The 23,184-nt window shown below is 35.5% G+C and overlaps 1 protein-coding gene across 6 annotated transcripts in view; it reads left to right on the top strand.

Moving 5' to 3' along the window:
- The window catches only part of Nsd1 (nuclear receptor binding SET domain protein 1), a 142,425-nt gene that overhangs the window by 69,142 nt on the left and 50,099 nt on the right, over positions 1–23,184 (top strand). For all 6 annotated transcript variants that reach the window (XM_026398225.2, XM_026398227.2, XM_026398223.2 and 3 more), the window contains 5 exons: positions 7,190–7,311; positions 9,777–10,047; positions 12,141–12,250; positions 19,584–19,659; positions 22,270–22,388. In XM_026398225.2, the coding sequence (XP_026254010.2) occupies positions 7,190–7,311; positions 9,777–10,047; positions 12,141–12,250; positions 19,584–19,659; positions 22,270–22,388 (698 nt within the window). The remainder of the gene's footprint in view (positions 1–7,189; positions 7,312–9,776; positions 10,048–12,140; positions 12,251–19,583; positions 19,660–22,269; positions 22,389–23,184) is intronic.

Here is a 23,184-nt window from a genome sequence, read left to right as displayed (position 1 = left end):
AAATAATAGTGACTGAAGAAAATATTGCTTTAAGGAATTAAATACAAATATATATATATAACCAGCACATGCTGGTAATCCAGCTACTCAGTAGGCTGAAGCAGGAGGATCACAAGTTTAAGTCCAGCCTCTTCAGTCTCAAGAGAATCTGCCTAAAGTAAAAAGTAAAAAATAAAATGGGTGTAGCTCAGTAGTAGAACACTCCTGGGTTCCACTCCTAGTACTAGTACTATAAAAACAAAAAAGAATGTAAGTACACATAAAACTGTGATATACAACAGTATATATAATTTGGGATACAGGCAGTGGAAGTTATTTCTGTTTACTCTCTGGGAGGATAACCACACTCATTACTTTGTGAGTTAGAAATTTAAATTTTTAAATTGACCCAAGGGGGTGGGATTGTGGCTTACTGGTAGAGGCCTAACCTAGCACATGCCAGTCCCTGGGTTCTATCCTCAGCACCACATTTAAAAAAAAAATAAATTAAATAAAGGTATTTATTTTTAAAAAATAAAAAAAATTTTGACCCAAAACAGAAAGCAAAGTCCCTCTGTGGTTTTTGTTGGAAGATTTGTCCCATAGACTTTTCCCAGAGTCTACACTGAATGGTTTGTATCCGTGGTATATAGTTTAACATATTTCTCTGATTTCTGTATCAGTTTGAGAATATATATATCAATGTTTGAGTTCTTCTTTATCCTCTGCCCTTTTACCAAGAGGCTTACATCTTCAGCTTACAAGTTCTCTGACACTAGCAGCCATTGATAAATAAGGTTATAATGCTGCTTTGGGGAAAAAAAAATAAGTTAAGCAGGATAGTCAATGCTGGAGTGTTTCAATTTTAAATACAGCGGCCAATCAAGGTAGACATGGCCATGGTGTGGATATATATATATTTTTTTAATTCTTGGTGCTTTGATTCTTTTAAGAGGATTTTAAAAACACATTATACATCATTTTTATTTGATGTCAACAACAGATGTGAGATGCGTAACATAGCTTATCATGATTGGGCTGTTCTTTGGGGTTTTGATAATTAAGAAAATAATGTTCTGTCTCTAAGGTTTCAGAGTTGATGAAGTAGAGGTGGCTATGAGAGGACTGATGTTGATAAGTAGTACTCTAGTCCGATGGGGAAGTTTGCCATTTTCATAAAAAGGAGAAACCTGCAATTTAGCTGTGATGAAAGGGACTGTATTGTTTTAAAATTAATTTTCTTCAAGGTAATTATTTATATAACAAAATTTACATACGTTATATGAACAATTAAATGATTTTAAAAGTAAATTTATTGAGTTATGCAGTCATTCTCATAAACCAGTTGTAGAACATTTGTATCAGGGCCAAAAGAGCACTATTAGCTTGTGTGTAATTTTCTTTCTTTCCTTTTTTTTTTTTTTAAATTTCAAGGGACTGGGGGCTGGGGATGTGGCTCAAGTGGTAGCGCGCTCACCTGGCATGCGTGCGGCCCGGGTTCGATCCTCAGCACCACATACAAACAAAGATGTTGTGTCCTCCGATAACTAAAAAATAAATATTAAAAAATTCTCTCTCTCTCTCACTCTCAAAAAAAAAAAAAATTTCAAGGGACTGAAACCAGGGTGCTTTACCACTGAGCCACATCCCAAGCCCTTTTTTATTATTTTATTTAGATATGGGCTCTTGGTGAGTTTCTTAGGGCTTGTTAAATTGCTGAGGCTGGCTTTGAATTCGAGATCCTCTTGCCTCAAACTACTGAGCTGCTGGGATTGCAGTCACGCACCACCAGGCCAGGCTATAGTTAATTCGTGTTTTTACCTTCAACACCAGAAAACCACTAATCTGTTCTCTGTACTTATAGAGGTGCTTTTTCTGGACATTGTATAGTGTGGTCTCTTGTGCTTTGCATTTTTCACTTGACTTCATGTTTTTGCAATGTATCCATATCAAAGCACTTTTCACTAGTTTGTTCTTTTTTATTATCACTAGATGTTCAATGTAGTGATATGCCACGTTTTATTCATCCATTCATTAGCTGATTAATATTTAGGTTATTTCACTTTTTTGGATATTTAATTAGCCCAATAAGATGTGTTTGTAAGTGTCTAAAAAGCTAGTGCTTAATTTGCTCAGTGTGAGCAATTTATTTACATTCTTATAATATTTCTTATTCTTAAATATTTCATATTTCTCTTCTTAAAATATTTCATATTTCTCTTCTTTGTAGTTTTAGAGTAGTCATGAGGTCCTGGCCCTGTGTTAGGAATTGGGGTATGTTTGCCCACAACCCCAGGATTAACAGTGCTTTGACTCCTGCTCTGTTGTGTGTTTACTGTATATTCTGTGTTGAAACTTAAATGATTTAGTACTCTTCTCACTGGCTTATGTAATTTTTTGACTTTTAATTATTTCCCTTCAGTATTCAAAAGATCATTCCTCTTTTGTTTCTAACTTATTCTTTAATTTAGCTTGCCAAATCACTTCATTTTGGCCTCACTTTGCCCATTTATAGTAGGAGGAGTTTAATTGATTCCTCTACTTTTCCAATTCACAAGTGCTAATCTATTAGGAGAACATAAGTGGAGAGTTGTGGTATGAGGGATAGAAGAGGAAGGGAAGAAAGAAAAGGAACCTAAGAAGCATCTTCTGGCATTAGTCATTAGTTGTGAATAGACTCTTTTCATTTGTAATGCATCATTCTGTTATTCATTTAAGGAAAGAGCCAATAAACTTTTTCGTAACGAGCCAGATGGTAAATATTTCACTCTTTATGGGCCAGAAGGCCTATGTCACTATTCAACAGTGCCTTTGAAGCACAGAAGTCACAGACTCCATGTAAATATTGACCAAGATGTTATTCCAACAAAACAGTCCCATTGGTAGTTTTCAAAACCCTGAACTTTAAAGGGTTGTTCTTTAAAGGATAATTTTGCAGGGAGCAATGTATGTGACTTTGTAGGGGCCTAAAAGGTGTGTCAGATATAATTAGAGATTTTTTTCACTTTAATTTCCACTCTGGGGGTGTGTGTGCATTGTATTGGGCATTGAATTCAGAGGCACTCTACCTCTGTGCACGTCTTCAGCCCTTTTAGCTTTTATTTTCAGACAGGGTGTTGCTAAATTGCCCAGGCTGGTCTTGAACTTGCTATCCTCTGCCTTAACTTCTGGAGCAGCTGAGACTATAAAGGTGTGCTACAACCCCCAGCTTAATTTCCAGTCTTTTGTGCCCTTTGCTGGTTTCCTTGTTGGTTTTGTCCCCCCCCCTCTATCTCTTTCTCTCTCCCTCTCCCCCCTCTCTCTCTCCCCTCTCTCTCTCTCCCTGTCTCTGCCTCACTCCTCTCTCTCCCTCACTCCCTCTCTCTCTCCCTCTCTCTCTCTGGTACTGAGGATTAAACCCAGGGGTGCTCAACCACTGAGCCTCATCCCCAGCCCTTTTTTAGATGTTATTTAGAGACAGGGTCTTGCTGAGTTGCTAAGTGCCTCAGTAAGTTACTGAGGCTGGCTTTGAACTCACAATCCTCCTGCCTCTGCCTCCTGAGCTGCTGGGATTACAGGCAAGCTCCATTGTTCCTGGCTCCTTGCTGTTTTCAAGGAAATAGAGAGCTGGAGGACTGAAGCCTATACTAAGTAGTTATTTTTTATGAGGTATAAACCCCAAGCTAGAGTGAGACTGTTTGGGAATGAGATCCAATCTGTGTGATACAGGTGGTGTGGGAGATGCTGCTGCAATAGCATAGGGACTTGTTTAGGAAGAAGAACCCAAGGACTTTAGAATTTTGATAGATTTTGTTTGGAATCAAGGTCTTGCCACCTCAGTAACTGACTCCCCCTTTATTATGACTAACTTCATGTTTTTGTTTGTTTTTAAAATTGGCTTCCCTTTTTGAGCCCCATTATATTATTTATAAAGTTATGGGTATCCCGTGGGTGTGGTCATGCACATATATGATCCCAGCTACTTGGGAGACTGAGGCAGGAGGATCCAAGTCATTAATAAATAAGGAAGGAGAACAAGGAAGCAAACAAGCGAATGAGTGAGGAAGCAGGCAGAATGGCGATGTAGCTCACTGGTATATGGTTCGTCTGGATTCAATCCCTAGTACCACCAAAAAAAAATAAAATAAAATGGATATTGTTTTTTAAGTTGCAAATTGAAGTGATTATTGGAGATTCTTGGATGGCAGTTGGCTTAACTTACCTGGTATATAGTAACTCTTACTACCTCCTTTCATTTCTTTGGTCTTTTTTCTAGTAAAAATGTCATTGGTGTTTGAAAAACTTAGATGGATATATAATGGGAATTTATTGAAGCATAATCAACTTTCCTCTGAACATAAATTAATTGCCATTAACTCTCATAGGTATGAATGTGTATTCATTCCAAGATGTATTTTTCGATTATTTCTTTTTTTAACCTAAATGGATTTTTCAAACGTTATTATTTGGGAGAAATAATTACTCGGCTTGTGGTTTTTAATTTATTTTGAAATAATTGCTTGGGAAAAATCTCTCCACTTCAGGTCAATTAGAGATTTATTGCATACCATGGAAAAGTTAGAAAAATTCCAGTGATTTTCATGTTGTAACTAGCCCCATAATTTTATTAAGAATAATGTAGGTATACAATTTTAATAACTTTCAGCCTTTAATATTACTTTTAAATAAAGTAAAAAGTATATTACTAGTATTTACTGCTATGAAATTACAACACTTACTAGTAGTAAAAAGCATCTGAAGCATCTTGCCCTAATAAAAGGTTTTATGGGGGTTTATTTCCATAAGTGCTAAGGAGCGGGTGTTTTTTGTGATACTAGTGCTTGCCTTTTACCCTTTCTTGTTCCTTTTTTTAACATTTATTTTTTAGTTATAGGTGGACATAATACCTTTATTTTATTTTTTTGTGGTGTTGGGGATCGAACTCAGTGCCTCACACATGTTAGGCAAGTGCTCAACCACTGAGCCACAACCCCAGCCCCCCCCCCCATTTCTTCTTGATTTCAACTTTTGGGGTATTTTGTTGCTTTGGACTCCTCCTGGGCTTATTGCTTTCCTTTTATTGTAAGAATATCAGTAATATCAGTAATGCCACATTCACCTGAGGGCAGGAAACAGCTTCCAGTGAGGTCATCATAACTTTATGAAATGCCTTTTGCCTCCTGGGTAGACAGTGCCTTCCATTACACATTAGCTGTGTTCCCAAAAAGCTTACCTACAGTGTGGTAAAATGGTTATAGTATGTGAAGTATATTAAAACTGGGACAAAGTGTGCTGGGAATGTAGGTCAGTGGTAGTGCACTTTCATGTCCCTGAGTTCACAATTGTCAGTATTAACAGAACAAATATTGCTACCACCAACACACACATATTTACTGGGGCAAGATTTTTTTTTATTTTTTTAAAGTTGTAAGATGGATACAATATCTGTATTTTATTTATTTTTATGTGGTGCTGAGGGTTGACCCCAGTACCTCACGCATGTGAGGCAAACGCTTTACTACTGAGCTACAGCCACAGCCCTGGGACAAGGTTTTATAGGGAAATTTTAATAGACATTTTTTTCTACCGTTAATTCAAAGAAATAATGTTATGAAGTTGTTCTTCTGTATCCATGGATTCTGCACTTCTGTGCTTTTGTCCAACTGTGACGAATCTGGATTCATCCTACTGTTGATCCTGCAACTCAGAAAGCCAAAGCAGGAGAATTGCATGTTTGAAGCCAGCCTTGGAAACATAGACCCTGTCTCAAAATATAAATGTTTGAGGGGGCTGGGATTGTGGCTCAGCGGTAGAGTGTTCGCCTAGCGTGTGTGAGGCCCTGGGTTTGATCCTCAGCACCACGTAAAGATAAATAAAGGTATTGTGTCCAAGTACAATTAAAAATGAATGAATGAATGAATGAATGAATGAATGAATGTATGTATATTTGAGGATACAGCTCAGTGGTAGAGTGCCCCTGAGTTCAATCCTTAGTACTTCGGGGAGAAAATTGCAAAATAGAAATTGCATATCTACTGAACATGTTCAGTATTGTTAAGGGGATAACAATTAACTATTTATATAAAATATGGATTATGTTGGATATTATAAGTAATGTGTAAATGATTTGAAACATAGGAGAGGATATGCATAGGTAATATGCAAATGTGATATTATTGTATATTAGGGATTTGAGCACCCACAGATTTTGTTATCTGTGGGGATTCCTAGAACCAACATCCCACAAATACTGAAGGATAACTGTATTACTGTCCTATCTTTTGTGTGTGTATGTGTATGTGTGTTTATGGGGATACCAGGGATTGAACTCAGGGGCACATCCCCAGCCCTGTTTTGTATTTTATTTAGAGACAGGGTCTCACTGAGTTGCTGAGGCTTGCTTTGAACTTTCGATCCTCCTTCCTCAGCCTCCCAAGCCGCTTGGATCACAGGTGTGGACCACGATGCCTGGTTTACTCTCCTATCTTTTGCATGTATTTTTTATGACATTGTGATATTGAAATACATTGAGATATTTATGTATTTTGTTATTCATATTTCTAAAGTGAAACTGCAATCCTGGTGGTAAGTGCTTTGGAAACTAATCTGGTATGCTGATTAGGTAAATCTATCTCAGTGTCTATCTAATATTCTGTATATTCCAGAGAGATTTTATTCGTTCTTTTATTTATTTATTCATTCTTTGCAGTACTGAGGATTGATCCAAGATGTTCTTCACTGAGTTATATCCTTATCCCTTTTTATTTTTTAATTTTGAGACAGGGTTTTGCCAAGTTGCCCAGGCTGGCCTTGTACTTGCCGTCCTTCAGCCTCAGGCTCCTCAGTAGTTTGGGATTACAGGATTATGTGCCAGTGCACCTGGTTTAGAGAGATGTTAGTTAAAACAATCCATCTACATTTTAATGTTAGGTTTATTTGGACTGGCTTGGTCACTATAGGATATTAGCTTAAATTTTCAAACTTTTCCTTAAGATTGGGTGGCTGTGTGTATGGTGTGTGTATGTGTAGTGTGTATGTGTAGTAATCACACTTAATTACACTTATTGTGATAAATCATAGCAAATTGTTTTGTGCCTTTCATAGTGTAAGCCCAAATCTTTTTTATGTGGTTTCCCATCTTGTTACTTTTGGGAGTGTGAATATGGTTTCAGGAAAACAGTGAATTCTCCTGCAGCTTTTTAGTTAGTATTGAACTTATTTCCTCTTTTAGCTGTGCGATCAGAGAAGAAACGCCTCAGGAAGCCCAGCAAGTGGCTTCTGGAATATACAGAAGAATATGATCAGATATTTGCTCCTAAGAAAAAAAAGAAGGTACAGGAACAGGTACACAAGGTATGTGACAGTGGTTCAACAAACTTGGGCTTCTTATTTTGCCTTCAGCATTGTATTTTATCTTCATGAGGCAGTAAGCTCCTGAACTGGGATCTTGATCTTTCTTTCTTTCTTTGTTTTTTGATTTTTAATCTTTAGCATCTAGCACAGTACTTTGCATTTATCAATTATGTAAGAATTATATCACTAATTCTTCATGTTGTATATCTGTCTATATATTTCCCTGTTTTTTTTTTTAGTACTGGGTATCAAAACCAGGGGCAGCTGGGCAGGGTGGTGGCCCATGCCTATAATCCCAGTGGTTCGGGAATCAGCAAGAAGCAGGAGGATCACAAGTTCAGATCTTGCCTCAGCAACTCAGTGAGGTCCTAAACAACTTAGCTAGTTTTTGGCTCTAAATAAAATAACAAAAAAGGGCTGGAGATGTGGCTCAGAGGTTAAGTGTCTCTCGGTTTAGTCCCTGGTACCCAAAATAAAACAAAAGAAAACCAGGGGCATGTTAGGTAAGCATTCTTAACACTGAGAATGTCTGTCTGCCTGCCTTCCTTTCCTTGCTTTTCAAAATTCCCTTTTTGGGATTGAACCCAGTGGTGGGGCAGCAGGCAGGCAAAGGTGGGGTGGGTGCACTCTGCCATTGAGCTACATACCCAGCCTTTTTTATTTTTCATTTTGAGACAGGGTCTTACTATTTTGCCAATGCTGGTCTCCAACATGTGATCCTACTACCTCAGCCTTCTGAATCCCTGACTGAGATTACAGGTGTATGCCACCACACCCTGCTCTGTGTATATAAGTATTTTTCCCTTCTTAGCTATTGAAGACTGTTTAATGACTTAGGAATATTGTTATCATATGGTGTTGAGTAAACTGAATTATTTTATTTTTTTCGTTTTGCAGCATAACATTTATTTTTATTAAAACATTCTTAAAATTCTTCAATTTGTGTACTTACTTTTATTCTAAAAATTTGTTTCTTTTAAATCTTTAATTTTATTGCTGTTTTGTGTAGTTTAAAATTATTTTCCGAATAATTCTCATTTTCCATTTTTTTTTCCTGTGAAGCAGTAACTCCTCAACTTTTGCTCTACATCTGGGATGACTCCACTCCATCCACAGATATTCTTTTTTTTTTTTTTTTAATGTGTTGTAATTAGTTACACATGACAGTACAGTGACCTTGACGTATCATACATTTGAAATAGATGGGATATAATACCTCATTTTTCTGATTAAACTGAATTATTTTAAAGTCATTGAACGTATTTTATTTTTTGTTTTGATTTTATGCCTCTAGGAATCAATCCCACAGCACTGCACATTCTAACCCATGCCCTCTACTACTTAACTACATCCCCATCTAGAGAGGCTTTTTGACAGCGTATCCCTAAATACTTTAATATGCATCTCTGAAAAATAATTTTCCTTTATAATCATTTTAACAGTATTATGTCTTATAAGATCAGCTTAGCTAATATTGGCCTATGGATGTCTCTTTTCTAGATTTATGACTGCTTCCTCACAACCTTCACTTTTTTGTTTCTCTATTACCTATAGTCCCTTTAAGGGGAAGGTAGAATATTTAATTTATTGGTGATATTTTATATATTGCATGGCATTAGAAGGTATAAACCATTAACTTGTCCATTTTGGTGACTCATTCCTTTAAGTTTTATTTATCCCTTTTGATCATGAAGCAGAATGTGTGTAATTACTTTGGTTTCAAAGAGATGTCCTATTCCTCATTACCCATTTCTCTTATGTTAAAACATAAAAATAAAAAAAAGTTGAAGATCCTTGGCTTTGTCAGTAATTTTGTTAGGGTTCACACAATGAAAGCTTTGAGATTTTATAATTTCTTCTGCTTTTAGCTAGCCATCCCTTTTATTATCTGAATCACTATTGTGCTTCTTTCTTTCCTTGTAATTACTAGTTACGATTAAGGAACTTGTTAGTAGTTGTGTTAACTGGTGACATTAGCAGAACATTTTTTCTTTTCTTTTTGGATTATTGTCATGAACTTTGGAGTTTTTGTAGCTTCTGTGTATCTCATTAAACTCCATTTTTAAAAAATTGTAAAATAGATATACCACATTAACTAACTTCAGTGTACAATTCTGTGACATTAAGTATGGTCACATTGTAATACAACCATCATTACGAGCAAAGCATTTTTATATCCTCAAAATGAAACTGAGTACCCAGTAACCAATAGTTTCCCTTCCCCCTCAACCCCTGCAATTAAATTCTACTTTTTGTCCATAAATTTTATTTTTCTACATATCTCAGATTAGTTAAATCATGGAACACTTGAAATTTTGTCTTTGGCTTATTTCCTTTAGTATATCCTCAAGGATCATCCATCTTGTATGTGTCAGAATTTCATTCCTTTTTGAGTGCATTATTGTATTTGGCAAATTATAGCAATTTTGGCTTGGAAATTCTAGTGTTTCTTTTTTTCCTCTAAGGTAAGTTCCCGCTGTGAAGAGGAAAACCTTGTAGCCCGATGTCGAACTAGTGCTCAGAACAAGCAGGTGGATGAGAATTCTTTGATTTCAACCAAAGAAGAGCCTCCAGTTCTTGAAAGGGAGGCTCCATTTTTGGAGGGTCCCTTGGCTCAGTCAGAACTTGGAGGTGGACATGCTGAGTTGCCACAGCTAACCTTGTCTGTTCCTGTGGCTCCAGAAGTCTCCCTACGACCTGCCCTTGAGTCTGAGGAATTGCTTGTTAAAACACCAGGTAAGGTGGGGTTGGAGTCTCAGTATATAAGTGGATATGATTGGACACAACAAATTTTTTTTTTTTTTTTTTACTGTGTTTTGATATAAAGCTGACATTTAAACTACCCATTTTTGTCCTGGGATACTCCTAAAATAGTGGTTATTTTGATGTAGTTTCTGACCCTGAACTAATTTATGGTATATCTTCAAGAAGACATATTTTTAGAAGTTCCTTGCTTGTTCATCATTGTTTTTCATGGTTATTGATCAGCCACCATTTGAATAAACAGGGAGGGATAGCCATCGGACATTAGTGGAATAAGTGCTTGAAGTCTATGCTGTGTTTACCAACTCCACCAATTGCTATGTTGCTTAGGAAATCTCTGAACTTGTTTTCATATGTATAAAATGAGGATCATAATGTAATAAAATGTATAATGTTATCATATTCCTGAGTACATAACATAGTAAGGAGTTAACTTAATTACTAGTTGCTTATCTTTTTATCACCCTTTCATACTAGGAATTTAATCCAGGGGTGCTCTACCACTAAGCTATATCCGTAGCCCTTTTTATTTTTCATTTTGAGACAGGGTTTTGGTAAGTTACCCAAGCTGGCCTTGAACTTGAAATTTTCCTGTTTCCAGCCTTTGTAATAACAGGGATTACAGATGTGTGCTATTCTGTCTGGCTCATTTTATCATTCTGAACACATGTTACCTAGGGAGAGTTAGCTATAAATGTATTATCTCATTTACCTTTTCACCATTGAATGTTTTAGTCAGCTCAGATATGTGAAGAATTCTCTTGTTTGCTTTTAAATTTTGGATATATACTTTTTACATTCCCATAGTAGCTTGTAAGGTTTTCTCCTTCAAATAAAGGGGGCAAAAAGAATCCTTATTATGCTTATAAGGCAGAATCAAAGGATTTCAGTTTAATTTAATTTACAATTTTTTTTAAAAGCCAGTTTTTTGTTTGATTGTGCTATGACACTCAGGCTTTTTTTTTTCTTTTTAATATTTATTTTTCAGTTTTCGGGGGACACAACATCTTTATTTTCATGTGGTGCTGAGGATCAAACCCAGTGCCCCACACATGCCAGGAAAGCGTGTTACCGCTTGAGCCACATCCCCAGCCCGACACTCAGGCTTTGATCATGTCCTTGTGCAGTGCTGTGCTGGGGTTTTGAACCCAGTGCCTTGCACATGCTAGGCAAGTGCTATACCACTGAGATACATCTGTAGCCCCAAAAGATTTCTTTTTCTTTCTTTCTTTTTTTTTTTTTGGTAGTACCAGAAATTGAACCCAGAAGGACTCTGCCATTTAGTTATAACCCCAACCCTTTTCATTTCATTTTTAGACAGAATCTTGCTAAGTTTCTGAGGGTGGCTTTGAACTTGTGATCTTACTGTTTCAGCCTTCTATATTATTGGGATTATAGGTGTACACCACCACTCCTGGCCCCAAAAAAGATTTTTAAAAGAATAGGAAAAGCCCTTAACCCTTTTTTGTGCTAAGCCTTATTACTATGCTCTTGTATATAATTCTTAGGAACACTCCACTAAAATAAATGTCTCTTATTTATTTAGGTGTAGAGCAAAAATTAAAATTGTGGTCCATTTTAACCCACAATCCAGATTTTATTTTACTTTTTTCCTCTTTTGTTCTTACCATTAAATAATTGCTGTAAATGCAGTTCAATTCTTTGACATCTCCCTTGGTTTTTCTATGATTTCAGGAAAAAATATCCACACACAAGTACATCCTCAAATGAGTTTGTGTCTTCATTGAGAGCTATTTGCTTGTTTATGTATTTATATATATATTTTTGGACACAATGCCTTTATTTTATTTTTTATGTGGTGCTGAGGATCGAACCCAGGGCCTCATGCATGGTAGGCGAACACTTTACCACTGAGCCACAACCCCAGCCCTTGCTTGTTTATTTTAAGTAAAATTTTATTATAAATAAATTCCCATCCTGCCTCTCCCCATAAGATGCTGAGAAAAACACGAACAGTGTTGTCATTCTGTTGTATACAGATTCTTTTCAAAATTAGCTTGTGCCCAGTTTCTAAATCATTTAATGAGAAAGTATGTGTATTTTAGGAAATTATGAAAGTAAGCGTCAAAGAAAACCAACAAAGAAACTTCTTGAATCCAATGATTTAGACCCTGGATTTATGCCTAAGAAGGGAGACCTTGGCTTTTCTAAAAAGGTATGTTATTTCTGTTAATCCTAAAAAGGTTTAAATCCAGAAAGTGTGGAATTTTAAAAAATAATCTTTAATTACTGTTAACATTGATATACATAATAGAATAGCACCTTTTATTTGTGGTTTCAATTTCCACAGTTTGAGGTGACTGTGGTCAACTGTGTCTGGAATACCAAATTGAAAATTCTAGGAATATACAATTCCTAAGTTTTAAATTGTTCAGGATTTTGAGTAGCAAGATAAAATCTCACACCATTCCACTCTGTCTTATTCTGTTTATGAATCATCCATTTGTCCAACATATTCACACTGTGTACTTTTCACCTGTGGTTCACCTAGTAGCCATGTTACCTGATTAGCTATCATGGTATTGTAGTGTTTGTATTCAAGTAACTTTTGTTGTACTTAATAATGGTCCCAACATATAAAAGTTGTGATGGCTGGCAGTTCCAAAATGCGGAAGAGAAGCCGTGAAGTGTTTCCTTTTAAGTGAAATGGTGAAAGTTCTAGATTTAATAAGGAAAGAAAAAAAGCTTAAGTTCACATTTCTGAGATCTGTGGTAAGAATGAGTCCTCTATCTGTCAAATTATGAAGAAGAAAGAAGAAATTTATGCTAGTTTTGCTGTCATATCACATATTGTAGAGGTTACAGCCACATTGCATAAGTGCTTAGTTAAGATAGAAAAAACATTAATTTTATGGGTGGAAGATTTGAAGAAAACTTGTTCTGATTGATGGCCAAGTGTTGTGCCAGAAAGCCTTGAACCTAAACGAAGACTTGTTCCCCTGATATGTGACACCATACCATTTAGTACCAGTAAAGGATGGTTACACAGATTTAGGAATAGTTTTGAAGTGAAAAATCTAAAAATTAATAAGAGAGGACTTGTCTGTGGATGAAGAAGCTGCTGCCACATTTCCAGCACAGTTGAAGAATCTGAATAGGGGGAAGGATATCATCAAAAACAAGTCTTCAGTTGCAATGGAAATAGCCTCTTCTGGAAAGAAATGTCTAATAGAACCTACATTCATAAAAGTGCAAAGGAGACAACAGGGCATAGAACATGGAGGGACAGATTATCTTTGGTGAGTACAGTATTATAAGATATTTTGAGACACACACACACACACACACACACATTCATAAAACTTTATTACAAAATACTGTTGAAATCGATCTGTTTCATTTTTGTTATTTTTTTTCCTTGGCTATCTGTACTGGGGATTGAACCCAGGGCTCTGCACATGCTAGGTAAGCGCTTTACTATGGAAACAGCCACATTCCCAGCTCTTTTTATTTTGAGACAGCCTCTCCCTAAGTTGTTCAGGCCAGCCCTGAACTTGGAATCCTCCTACCTCAGCCTCCTAAGTAGCTGTGATTACATGGGTACACTACCACACCAAGTGAATTACACTTTTTTTAAAAATTAATTATTGTTAATCTTTTTCTATGCGTAATTTATACATTAAACCTTATTATTGATATGTATATGTAGGAAAAAATATATAGTGTTCAGTAGTCTATACTTTGAAGCATTATTGGAGGTCTTTTAAAAGTATCCCTTGTGAATAAGAAAGGACTAATGTGACAAGGAAATTAGGCAGTGTCAGTAAGCATATATGATCTGTTTGAGAAATCATGTGGCCATGTATGTGCATTGGCTTCAGGTTTTCTTTACAAATGGGAGTATATTTGAAAAGCTTCTACAATTGAATAAAATTTATAATAATTCCTTTTTTCTTCTCCCTGGGCTGAAAACATCTTACTTTTGTATCACTTTTCTCTCTCAAACTTCTAGACTACTCTTTTATCCAGCCTGTATAATACCTATCTCTGTTATAATCCTGGTAGAAATATTTGAATTTAAGTTTCTGGATTTGCAGAGTTTTGTTTTGTTTTGTTTGGGGGCGGGGATGGTCCTGGTAATTGGACCCATCCCTTTTATTATTTTTTTATTTTGAGACAGGATCTCGCTAAGTTGCTGAGGCCTCACTGAATTTACTGAGGCTGGCCTGGAACTTGTGATCTTCATTCCTCATCCTCCTGAACCCCTGGGATTGCAGGCATGGACCAAGGTGCCTGGCTTCAGAGTTGATTTTTAGTAGTCAAGAAAGCATTAGAAAGTGAGATGGAAGTAGAACATAATTAATTTTATAATAGATAATGACTGAATACTGGTTCCTTGAAAAACTTCTGCTACTCCTGTAATCCTATTTTAGTTTCCCTGTTTTTGTTAGGTATTTACCTATTTGATTTGGTGTTATGAAGCTTATTTGTTTCATACCCCCTTTTTTTTCTTTTTAAAAGCATTCTGTCTTTTTATTCTTCTCAGTCTTTTGACTTGGTCTTTTTAATTATTGTTAGGTGTATCTCCTGCCCTCTGAATTTTCTCTGCAGTTTGTACAACCTTTAGTGACAATTTCATCTCTTCAGCTCACTGTACTCGTTGAACCATATAGTCTAATAAGCCTGTGATGAATTTACTCCATGGGAATCATTTGAATGTTTTTGAGGATGAATGTGACATTTGCAGTGAGATGATGTATTTAGTAGTATTGTACAAGGTGAGTCATGAGAGGTTATTATATTATTGCTGGAGATGAGATAATAGCAGATTTCACAGAAAGTAGCAGTTCAAGTTAAGTGAATCAATTAAAGAAATAAGGTCAATTTTTTAGTTGTTTTGAAGGTAGGTTTCTTAAAATGTCATGTTCATTTGTGCAACCTTGTTCTATCAAATTACTTTCTGATGGAGGGGCTGGGGCTGTGGTTCAGTGGTAGCGCACTTGCCTGGCATATGTGAGGCACTGGATTCGATTCTCAGCACCATGTACAAATAAGTAAAATAAAGGTCTATCGACAGCTGAAAAAAAAATTAAACAAGTTAGTTTCTTGGGGGCTGGGGTTGTAGCTCAAGTGGTAGCGCGCTGGCCTGGCATGTGCGAGGTACTGGGTTCAATCCTCAGCACCACATAAAAATAAATAAAGATATTATGTTCACCTAAAATAAAAAGATAAATATAAAAAAAAAAGAAAAATGAAATTAGTTTCTGATGTAAAATATGACCAGTCATGTTTGTGGGTTAATATTGTTAAGGACATAGAATGTATGGTATGATTTTTTAATTTATATTAGGCAAATGTATCCTACACCTGTTCTTTTTTGAAAAAAAAATATATATATTATATATTTATTTATTTATTTTTATGTGGTGCTAAGGATCAAACCCAGTGCCTCACATGCTAGGCAAGCACTCTACCACTGAGCCACAATATTTATTTATTTATTTATTTATTTATTTATTTTTTTTTATGTGGTGCTAAGGATCAAACCCAGTGCCTCACATGCTAGGCAAGCACTCTACCACTGAGCTACAACCCTAGCCCTACACGTTTTCTTTTTAAAAATTGAAATATCTTTTGCACTGCTAAAAATGTATAGGTTTCAATTGGTCTGTTGGATGGCTTAAATAATCCTATACACCATGTGACAACCAACAAAGTATATATAATCTTCATTCATCACCCTAGTAGTTCATCTTGCATTTGTGTGTGTTTGTGTGTTTGGCCTTGGGGATTACACCTAGGGCCTCATGACCTTTTGAGACAAGTTCTCTCTAAGGGGCCCAAGCTGACTTGGATTTTTCTTCTTCCTGCATCAGTCTCTCCAATAGCTAGTATTACTTATGTATACCACCACACTGAATTCCTGTGCTTCTCTTATCAGTTACTTCCCCACTCTTATCCAAGATCTTTCTCTTTCTTATTTCTTTCTCTGAGATCTCACTCTTTCTTATTTTTGTCACTGTAGTTTTGCTTATTTGTTTGTTATCAGTATTACTTTGTTTTATGCCAGCTTCTTTTGTTCAACCTGTATTTTAAAGCTACTTCCACAATGATGTAATGTATTACTTTTTATTATTAAGTAGACTATCATTATAAAATTTGCTTTTCTGTTCTGGTGATGCACATTTGGGTCTTTTTTTTTTTATGTTTGAGTCATAAGATCACTGTAAGTTTTCCAAGTCTTTTGATGGACATATAGTTTTATTTGTCTTGATATTAATATGTAAAAATGGAATTGCTGGAATTTCATTTTAAATTACTTAAGAAATTACCAAATAGTGGTTGTGCCACTTTACACTCTACAGGTAGTGTACCAGAGTTAAAGATGTTTTACAACTTTACTAATAACATTTGATTATTTTTGTCAAAATATTTTAAATATTGCCATTTTCATCTTATTATAGTTTTTATGGGGGGTGGGTTACCAGGAATTTTACTCAGGGCACTCAACCACTGAGCCACACCCGAGCCCTATTTTGTATTTTATTTATTTATTTATTTTATTTTATTTTTTTTTTAAAGAGAGAGTGAGAGAGGAGAGAGAGAGAGAATTTTTTTTTTTTAATATTTATTTTTTAGTTCTCAGCGGACACAACATCTTTGTTGGTATGTGGTGCTGAGGATCGAACCCGGGCCGCACGCATGCCAGGCGAGCGCGCTACCGCTTGAGCCACATCCCCAGCCCTGTATTTTATTTAGATACAGGATTTTACTGAGTTGCTTAGTGCCTCACTTTTGTTGAGGCTTGCTTTGAATTCTTTATCCTCCTGTTTCAGCCTCCCGAACTGCTGCAGTTACAGGCTTGGGCCACGGTGCCCACCAATATCTTATAGTTTTAATTTGTATTTCACTAATAATTAGTGATATTGAACCCCCTTCTGGTCATTCCTACATCTTTGCGAAGTGACTGTTGAAGTTTACTTATATTTGATTAGATTTTTTATCTTGTGTGTGGTTTTCTTTTTTCTTTTTTTTTTTACTTTTTGTTTTTGTTTATTCAGTAAAGGGAGTGCTTTATCTACTTGAGATATACAATCTTTGTCAGATATGTATACTGTAAATATTTTCCCCATTCTAAGGCTCTTAATTGTTTATCTCCCCCCCTCCCCATTTATGTTTGATACTTTTGGGGCAGGAGGAACCAGGGATTAAACCAATGGACACTTAATCACTGAGCCACATTCCCAGCTCTTTTTGTGTTTTATTTAGAGAAAGGGTCTCACTGAGTTGCTTAGGGCCTCAGCTTCCCAAGCTGCTGGGATTATAGTCATACACCACCCCTCCTAGCTATGTTTACTACTTTTTATGTCCTGTTTGAGAAATCTTTGCCTATGCAGTGGACTCAAATATGTTGTCCTTGTGTTTTTTGTTAGAAGCTTTATGATTCTGGGTTTCACATACAAGTCTTTGTTTTAACTTGAATTCATGCGACAGAGTTTCAAAGTTAATTTTCCTCCTATATTGATGTCAAATTTGTCAAGAAAATTCTAGGTATACCACACTTCACTCACTCCTTATTGCTTGCTCAATTTTACACAACCCCCTCTTTGCTTGTGTATGTTATTAGGGATGCAGTCTACCATTGAGCCACAACCTTAACCCTTTAAATTATTTATTTTGAGACAGGGTCTTGCTTAGTCACCCAGGCCGAGCTCAAACTTGAAATCCTCCTGCCTCAGCCTCCTGAGTTGTTATAATTTTAGGTGTGCACCCCTTGTGCCTGGCTCCTTTCTCTCTCTTTCTATGTGTCTCTCTCTGTCTCTGTCTCTCTCTATTTATTTTCTTTTTGTGATGCCAAGGATTGAACCCAGGACTTTGTGCATGCAAGGCAAGCACTCTCCCAACTGAGCTATATCCCCAGCCCCCTCATTTCTGTTTAAACTCTCTGTCACTGTTGATTTTTAGTTTCTCTGGCATGAAGATGGGCATTGGATTTTGACAAGGGGGTAGAATAATTTTTTTTTTTTCCCTATGAGTATGTGCTGCCTTCTGACCTAGTCAGTTTCATTACTGAGATACTATTTGCTTTCAGACATATTATGTCATAAGGTTAAGTCATGATTTAGTTTCATTTTAATGGCCATTTAGTGTGGCCACTTTTTCTGTAGATGGACTAATCAGTAGGTTGGGGAGAGGGTTTAATCTGATGAAGTAATGCATGGCTTAACACATATTTTCCCTAGACTCAGTGTATAAGTAAATTACTGGCATCTTCCTCATATCATCTAAGGCACTTAGAATATTCTTTTGTCGTTTTCATTCTAAGAATAGATTTTTATTCATACATTTGTTTGTGTGTATGTGTGTATGCGCGCGCGCTTGCTCACTATTATTTCTATTTTAATTGATAAAATTAATGAAGTTGGAAATGAAAATATTTTTCTTGTTCTTTTGACTATAGTTTGGGAATGTTTATTTTATTTTTAGAAATAATGTTATTGTATTTTTTATATATGTATTTTTAAATTATTTATATTTATTTGGTGCTCAGGATTGAACTTAGTGCTTCACATATGCTAGGCAAGCACTCTATCACTGAGCTATAGCCCCAGCCCAAACATTATGTTTATTTTGGTGCACAGCTTTTGGGTGAATGTTAAATGATGAACTAGAAATTTGTTATATAAATAATATATGGATGCTGATTTTCTTTAAATTGTGCAGGTCTGTTTTGTGGATTTGTCTAGGAGTCTTTGATTTTATTTAACTGGATAACTAATATTTCCCCTCTCATTTTATTTGACTTGGTCAGAATTTGGTGTACATTGAACATTAGGAAGTTTGTGTTGTTATGATTTGTTTATTTTAATAAGTGTTCAGAAATTCACAGCTTCATTTTATCTTGTTTTACTCTCAATCTCTGGAAACTTCATAGCAAGAATAATATTGTATTGACTTTTTAAAAAAGATATATATATTTTTTAGTTGTTGGTATATTTTTATTTTACTTATTTATATGCGGTGCTGAGAAACGAACACAGTGTCTCCCACATACTAGGCCAAGTGCGCTACTGCTGAATAAAGTGTAAATTCTTGGTTTTGAGTTTTATTGTTAATATAAATTAATCTGAATATTCTTAAGTTGAAAAGATATTTTATGTTTTAAGACTATTCAATATTCAGAGTCGCTCTAATAGCTATAAATACTATTTTAGGAACATGAATTTAAAATATGGGGTGGAATAGATGAGCTTGATGAGTCTCTGGATACATATTTCTTTTCTACCATTTCATTCAGCAGCATTCTGTATTTGTTTTATGGATGGAAAGGTTTATAAGCTTTACTTTCTTATCATTTTTTTTTTTTTTGAAAAGCCTTTCCCTGTGATGTTTCCTATGCAACTCTTTACTATTACTATGGTATTCTTTACCAAAAACAGCTAGGATATGATATCAAGGACATGGGACAATTCAGATATGAGATATAATATAAAGTGTTTATTTTGCATTCCTTGATAAATCATGTTTTCTTTTTTACTTATTTATAGTGTTATGATGCTGGTCACTTCGAGAATGGCATTTCTAATTCATGTGCTGCATCTCATTTAAAAGAGTTTGTTGGAGGTGAGTATTTTTGATATTTAGAAAATATGAAAGTAAGATTGAAGCACTTTGTTTATTAGGGAAAATAAAATGTTCCAAATTTAAGTTTTGAAACTCCTATGCCCAAAATGTGCTTCTTGAAATTTTGCATGTGGATTGGGGTTGTAGCTCAGTGGTAGAGTGCTTGCCTAGCATGTGTGAGGCCCTGGGTCCGATCCTCGGCACCAAATAAAGATAAATAAATTAAAAATAAAGATATTGTGTCCATTTACAAGTAAATATAATAAAAATTAAAAAAGAAGAAACTTTCGTGAAACTGTAAGATTCTGTAGTCATTTACAGGCTTTTCACTCTTAACAGTTTAAGTTATATTTTGAGCAAGGAAATATTTGGAACAATGGAGAAAAATTTTCTCATTTTTGGGGGGCAGGGGATACCAGGCTCAGCTACTGAGCCTGATACCCAGCCCTGTTTTCTATTTTATTTAAAGACAGGGTCTCACTGAATTGATTTGTACCTTGCTGTTGCTGAGGGTGGCTTTGAACTCATCATCCTCCTGCCTCAGCTTCCTGAGCCACTGGGATTAAAGGTGTGCGCCAGTGCACCCGGCTCCTTCATTTTTTAATAATCTGTCTACCTTGAGTCACTAATTCTTGTCTTGGAGTTTTCTTTTCTTTCTTTCTTTAGGCATTAGACCCAGAGATGCTTTAATACTGAGTTATATGTCTAGATTGTTTTACATTTTTAGACAGTGTCTCACTAAATTGCACAGGCTTTCCTTGAACTTGTGATTCTCCTGCCTCAGTCTCTCAAATTACTGGGAGTACAGGTTTGTCATGCTGTGCCTGGTATATGAATCAGCTCATATTTGTGTAAAGGAGAAGTGGAATCCAAGTTAAGCAGGAGACCACAAATCATCTGGGACAGTCTTTCAAAAACTGTGTTTGTATTTTTAATCACATCTTTGAGCCAATTCTGTTGTTTTCTCTTATGAGCTTTGGGGTCTTCAGACCCCTTCCGAATGATATTAGAAGCTATCTTTTGGAACCTGTACTTGGGTGATCATGATTGTTTACCCAAGCTCTTCATACAGATAGAATGTTCATAAATCGAGCATGTATTGTCTAAATACCTGTGGTTAGACTCTTAATTCTAATTCGTTTAAACTATTACAAAGAGAATATTTTCTATATCATTTTTGTTTTATAGATGAAACATTAAGATGAATCAGGTTGCAGGATTGGGAAACTAAATCCCGATCAAATTCATTGGGACACTATTATCTTTTTGTGCATTCCAGATTTTATCAGTTCTTTCTACCATTTTGATCATTTGTATGCCTAAGCATTTTATGATTCTCAAAATGTTATCCCAGATTTGAACATAGTATACCTCATTTGATCTGCCAGTAGAGTACCATGAGATGATTTTATTTCGTGTGGTCTTTGATATATCTTTTAATGTATCCCTTCACCATTAAATTTTTAACCAAGGAATCTATTTTAATCATGTGGGCAATTATAATCCCATTGGTTTGTCACTTTTTTTTTTTGCTTTGTCTTAAGTGCTTTCCAAATGATATCTGTTGTTTTTCTCTATATTTCAGTTTTTTGTACAATGTGTAATGTGAAGTTTATCTTTTGTAAATTTTATGTAGGTATTCTATCTTGTAAGAATTTGGAGCTTAGGCCTGGGGGCTGTATACCTTAGTGGTAGTGCTTTTGCCTACTGTGTTTGAGGCCTTGGGTTCTAACCCTGGCACTGCAAAAAGAAAAAAATAGAAAGGAGTAATTTTTAGGCTGCATCATATTAATTCCTCTTTTAGTTTTGGGTAGTTTGGAGCTCTGATAACAGCTTTTCCATCTCAATCAGCCAGTCAAAATAGATGACACTGAGGCAGTCTTTGAACCAAAGTCTAGCATTTGCATTGATACCTAGCATAAATATTCTGGAACATCTTTAAAATACTCTAGATTTCTTTTGGTGTTACAATGACATGGAGTTGAAATGTGTCTATTAGAAAATGAAGGAGGGACTAGAATTTCTTGTTGTAAATATGCCAAATGAGATTGTGCATTCATTTTAAACTTTTGGATATTAAAGGTTATCCTAACACTGAGTAAAATACCTTAATTTAAGTCATTAAATCTATTGAGGGATCTTTCCCTACCCTCTAAGCCAAATCATATATATGTTCATCTTAATTTACTTAAATCATGTGTTGATAAAGTTTGTTGACTCTAATATTTTAGTCCAGGAAATTAACATCTTTTCCTGACTAGTAAATGGACTTTTCCATCTATGGGATGTGAAAATCCTTAGAGGGAAGTAGAAAGAGTCATTTTAATCTTGTAAAATGAAATTGCTTTAATAACCTGTACATTTATTATTTAATCTCTGTAAGTCAGTACTTACATGTAGTTATTTCCCAAGCTAGTTGTATAGTTGTAGATAACTCCATTTTCTTCTTTTCCCATGTTTTTCTCACCTCTGAATCTAGATCATTAAATGAGTTTTAAAGTTGGTTTTTATTCTAATCTACCATAATTGTCTTAGGTCTCTTTATGTAAGGATTGTTGTTCTTGAATGTGTTTGATTAGCCATTAGGTAACACTTCTTTTCCTGTCTTAGGCACTACCAAGATATTTGATAAGCCAAGAAAGCGAAAACGACAGAGGCATGTTACAACTAAAGTGCAGTGTAAAAAAGTGAAAAATGATGACTCATCAAAAGGAATTCCAAACTCAGAGGTATTACTCAGTTCCTGATCTTTTGACATTGTGAAGAGAAGCTACTTTTCACAGTAGAGGCCACATCCCTCTCCCTCAAGTTTACTTAACAATAGTATTTTATTGAAATGGCTAATAGGCATAAGGAATTCTAAAGTGGAATGAGAGCCTGATCCTAGTAAAGTAAATTAAGGAGATGACCTTTTAGAAATATCATATCCTATGTTGTAGACATCAGATGAAATATATAATTTTTTTTTATTAATTAAATCCATTCTAAAACCAGAGAGCACAATATCAAGTAACCATATGATATGAGTGAACTTAGATAATGCCCTTTACAAGTTGAGACTGCTGCTATTAGGGGACAGTTACTTATTTCTTGGCCATCAGTTGCTCAATTTTGGGATAATATTTAACAAAATTGCCTTTCAAGAAACAAAGGTAGAGCTGAGGATATAGCTCAGTGGTAGAGGGCTTGCCCAGCATGCATGACACCTTGACTTCCATCCGCAGCACTGCAAAGAGACAAACAGATTTAAAACCTTTTTCTTGCAGAGCCCTGAGCTAACTGACTTTCCAACTTAAGTTTAAAGAGAATTAGAATCAGTCAGGTCAGCATCACATATTATGATGCAGAGTGTTTCTTTCCAGACAATTTGAATAGAATGCCCAAGGTGGGCATTATTTAGGAAACACTGATCTTGGAAGGACAAATAAGTAATCAAATAAACTTAAGAATGTTTTCTCTCCCTTAGTGAAACCTTTAAATGGAACAGCTCAAAAAGTTCCAGTGGAACAGCCTCAGAGCAGTTAG

This window comes from Urocitellus parryii, chromosome 1 (assembly GCF_045843805.1).
Source record: "Urocitellus parryii isolate mUroPar1 chromosome 1, mUroPar1.hap1, whole genome shotgun sequence".
NCBI classification, from domain to species: Eukaryota; Metazoa; Chordata; class Mammalia; order Rodentia; family Sciuridae; genus Urocitellus; species Urocitellus parryii.
This window is presented reverse-complemented; position numbering and strand designations above follow the sequence as displayed.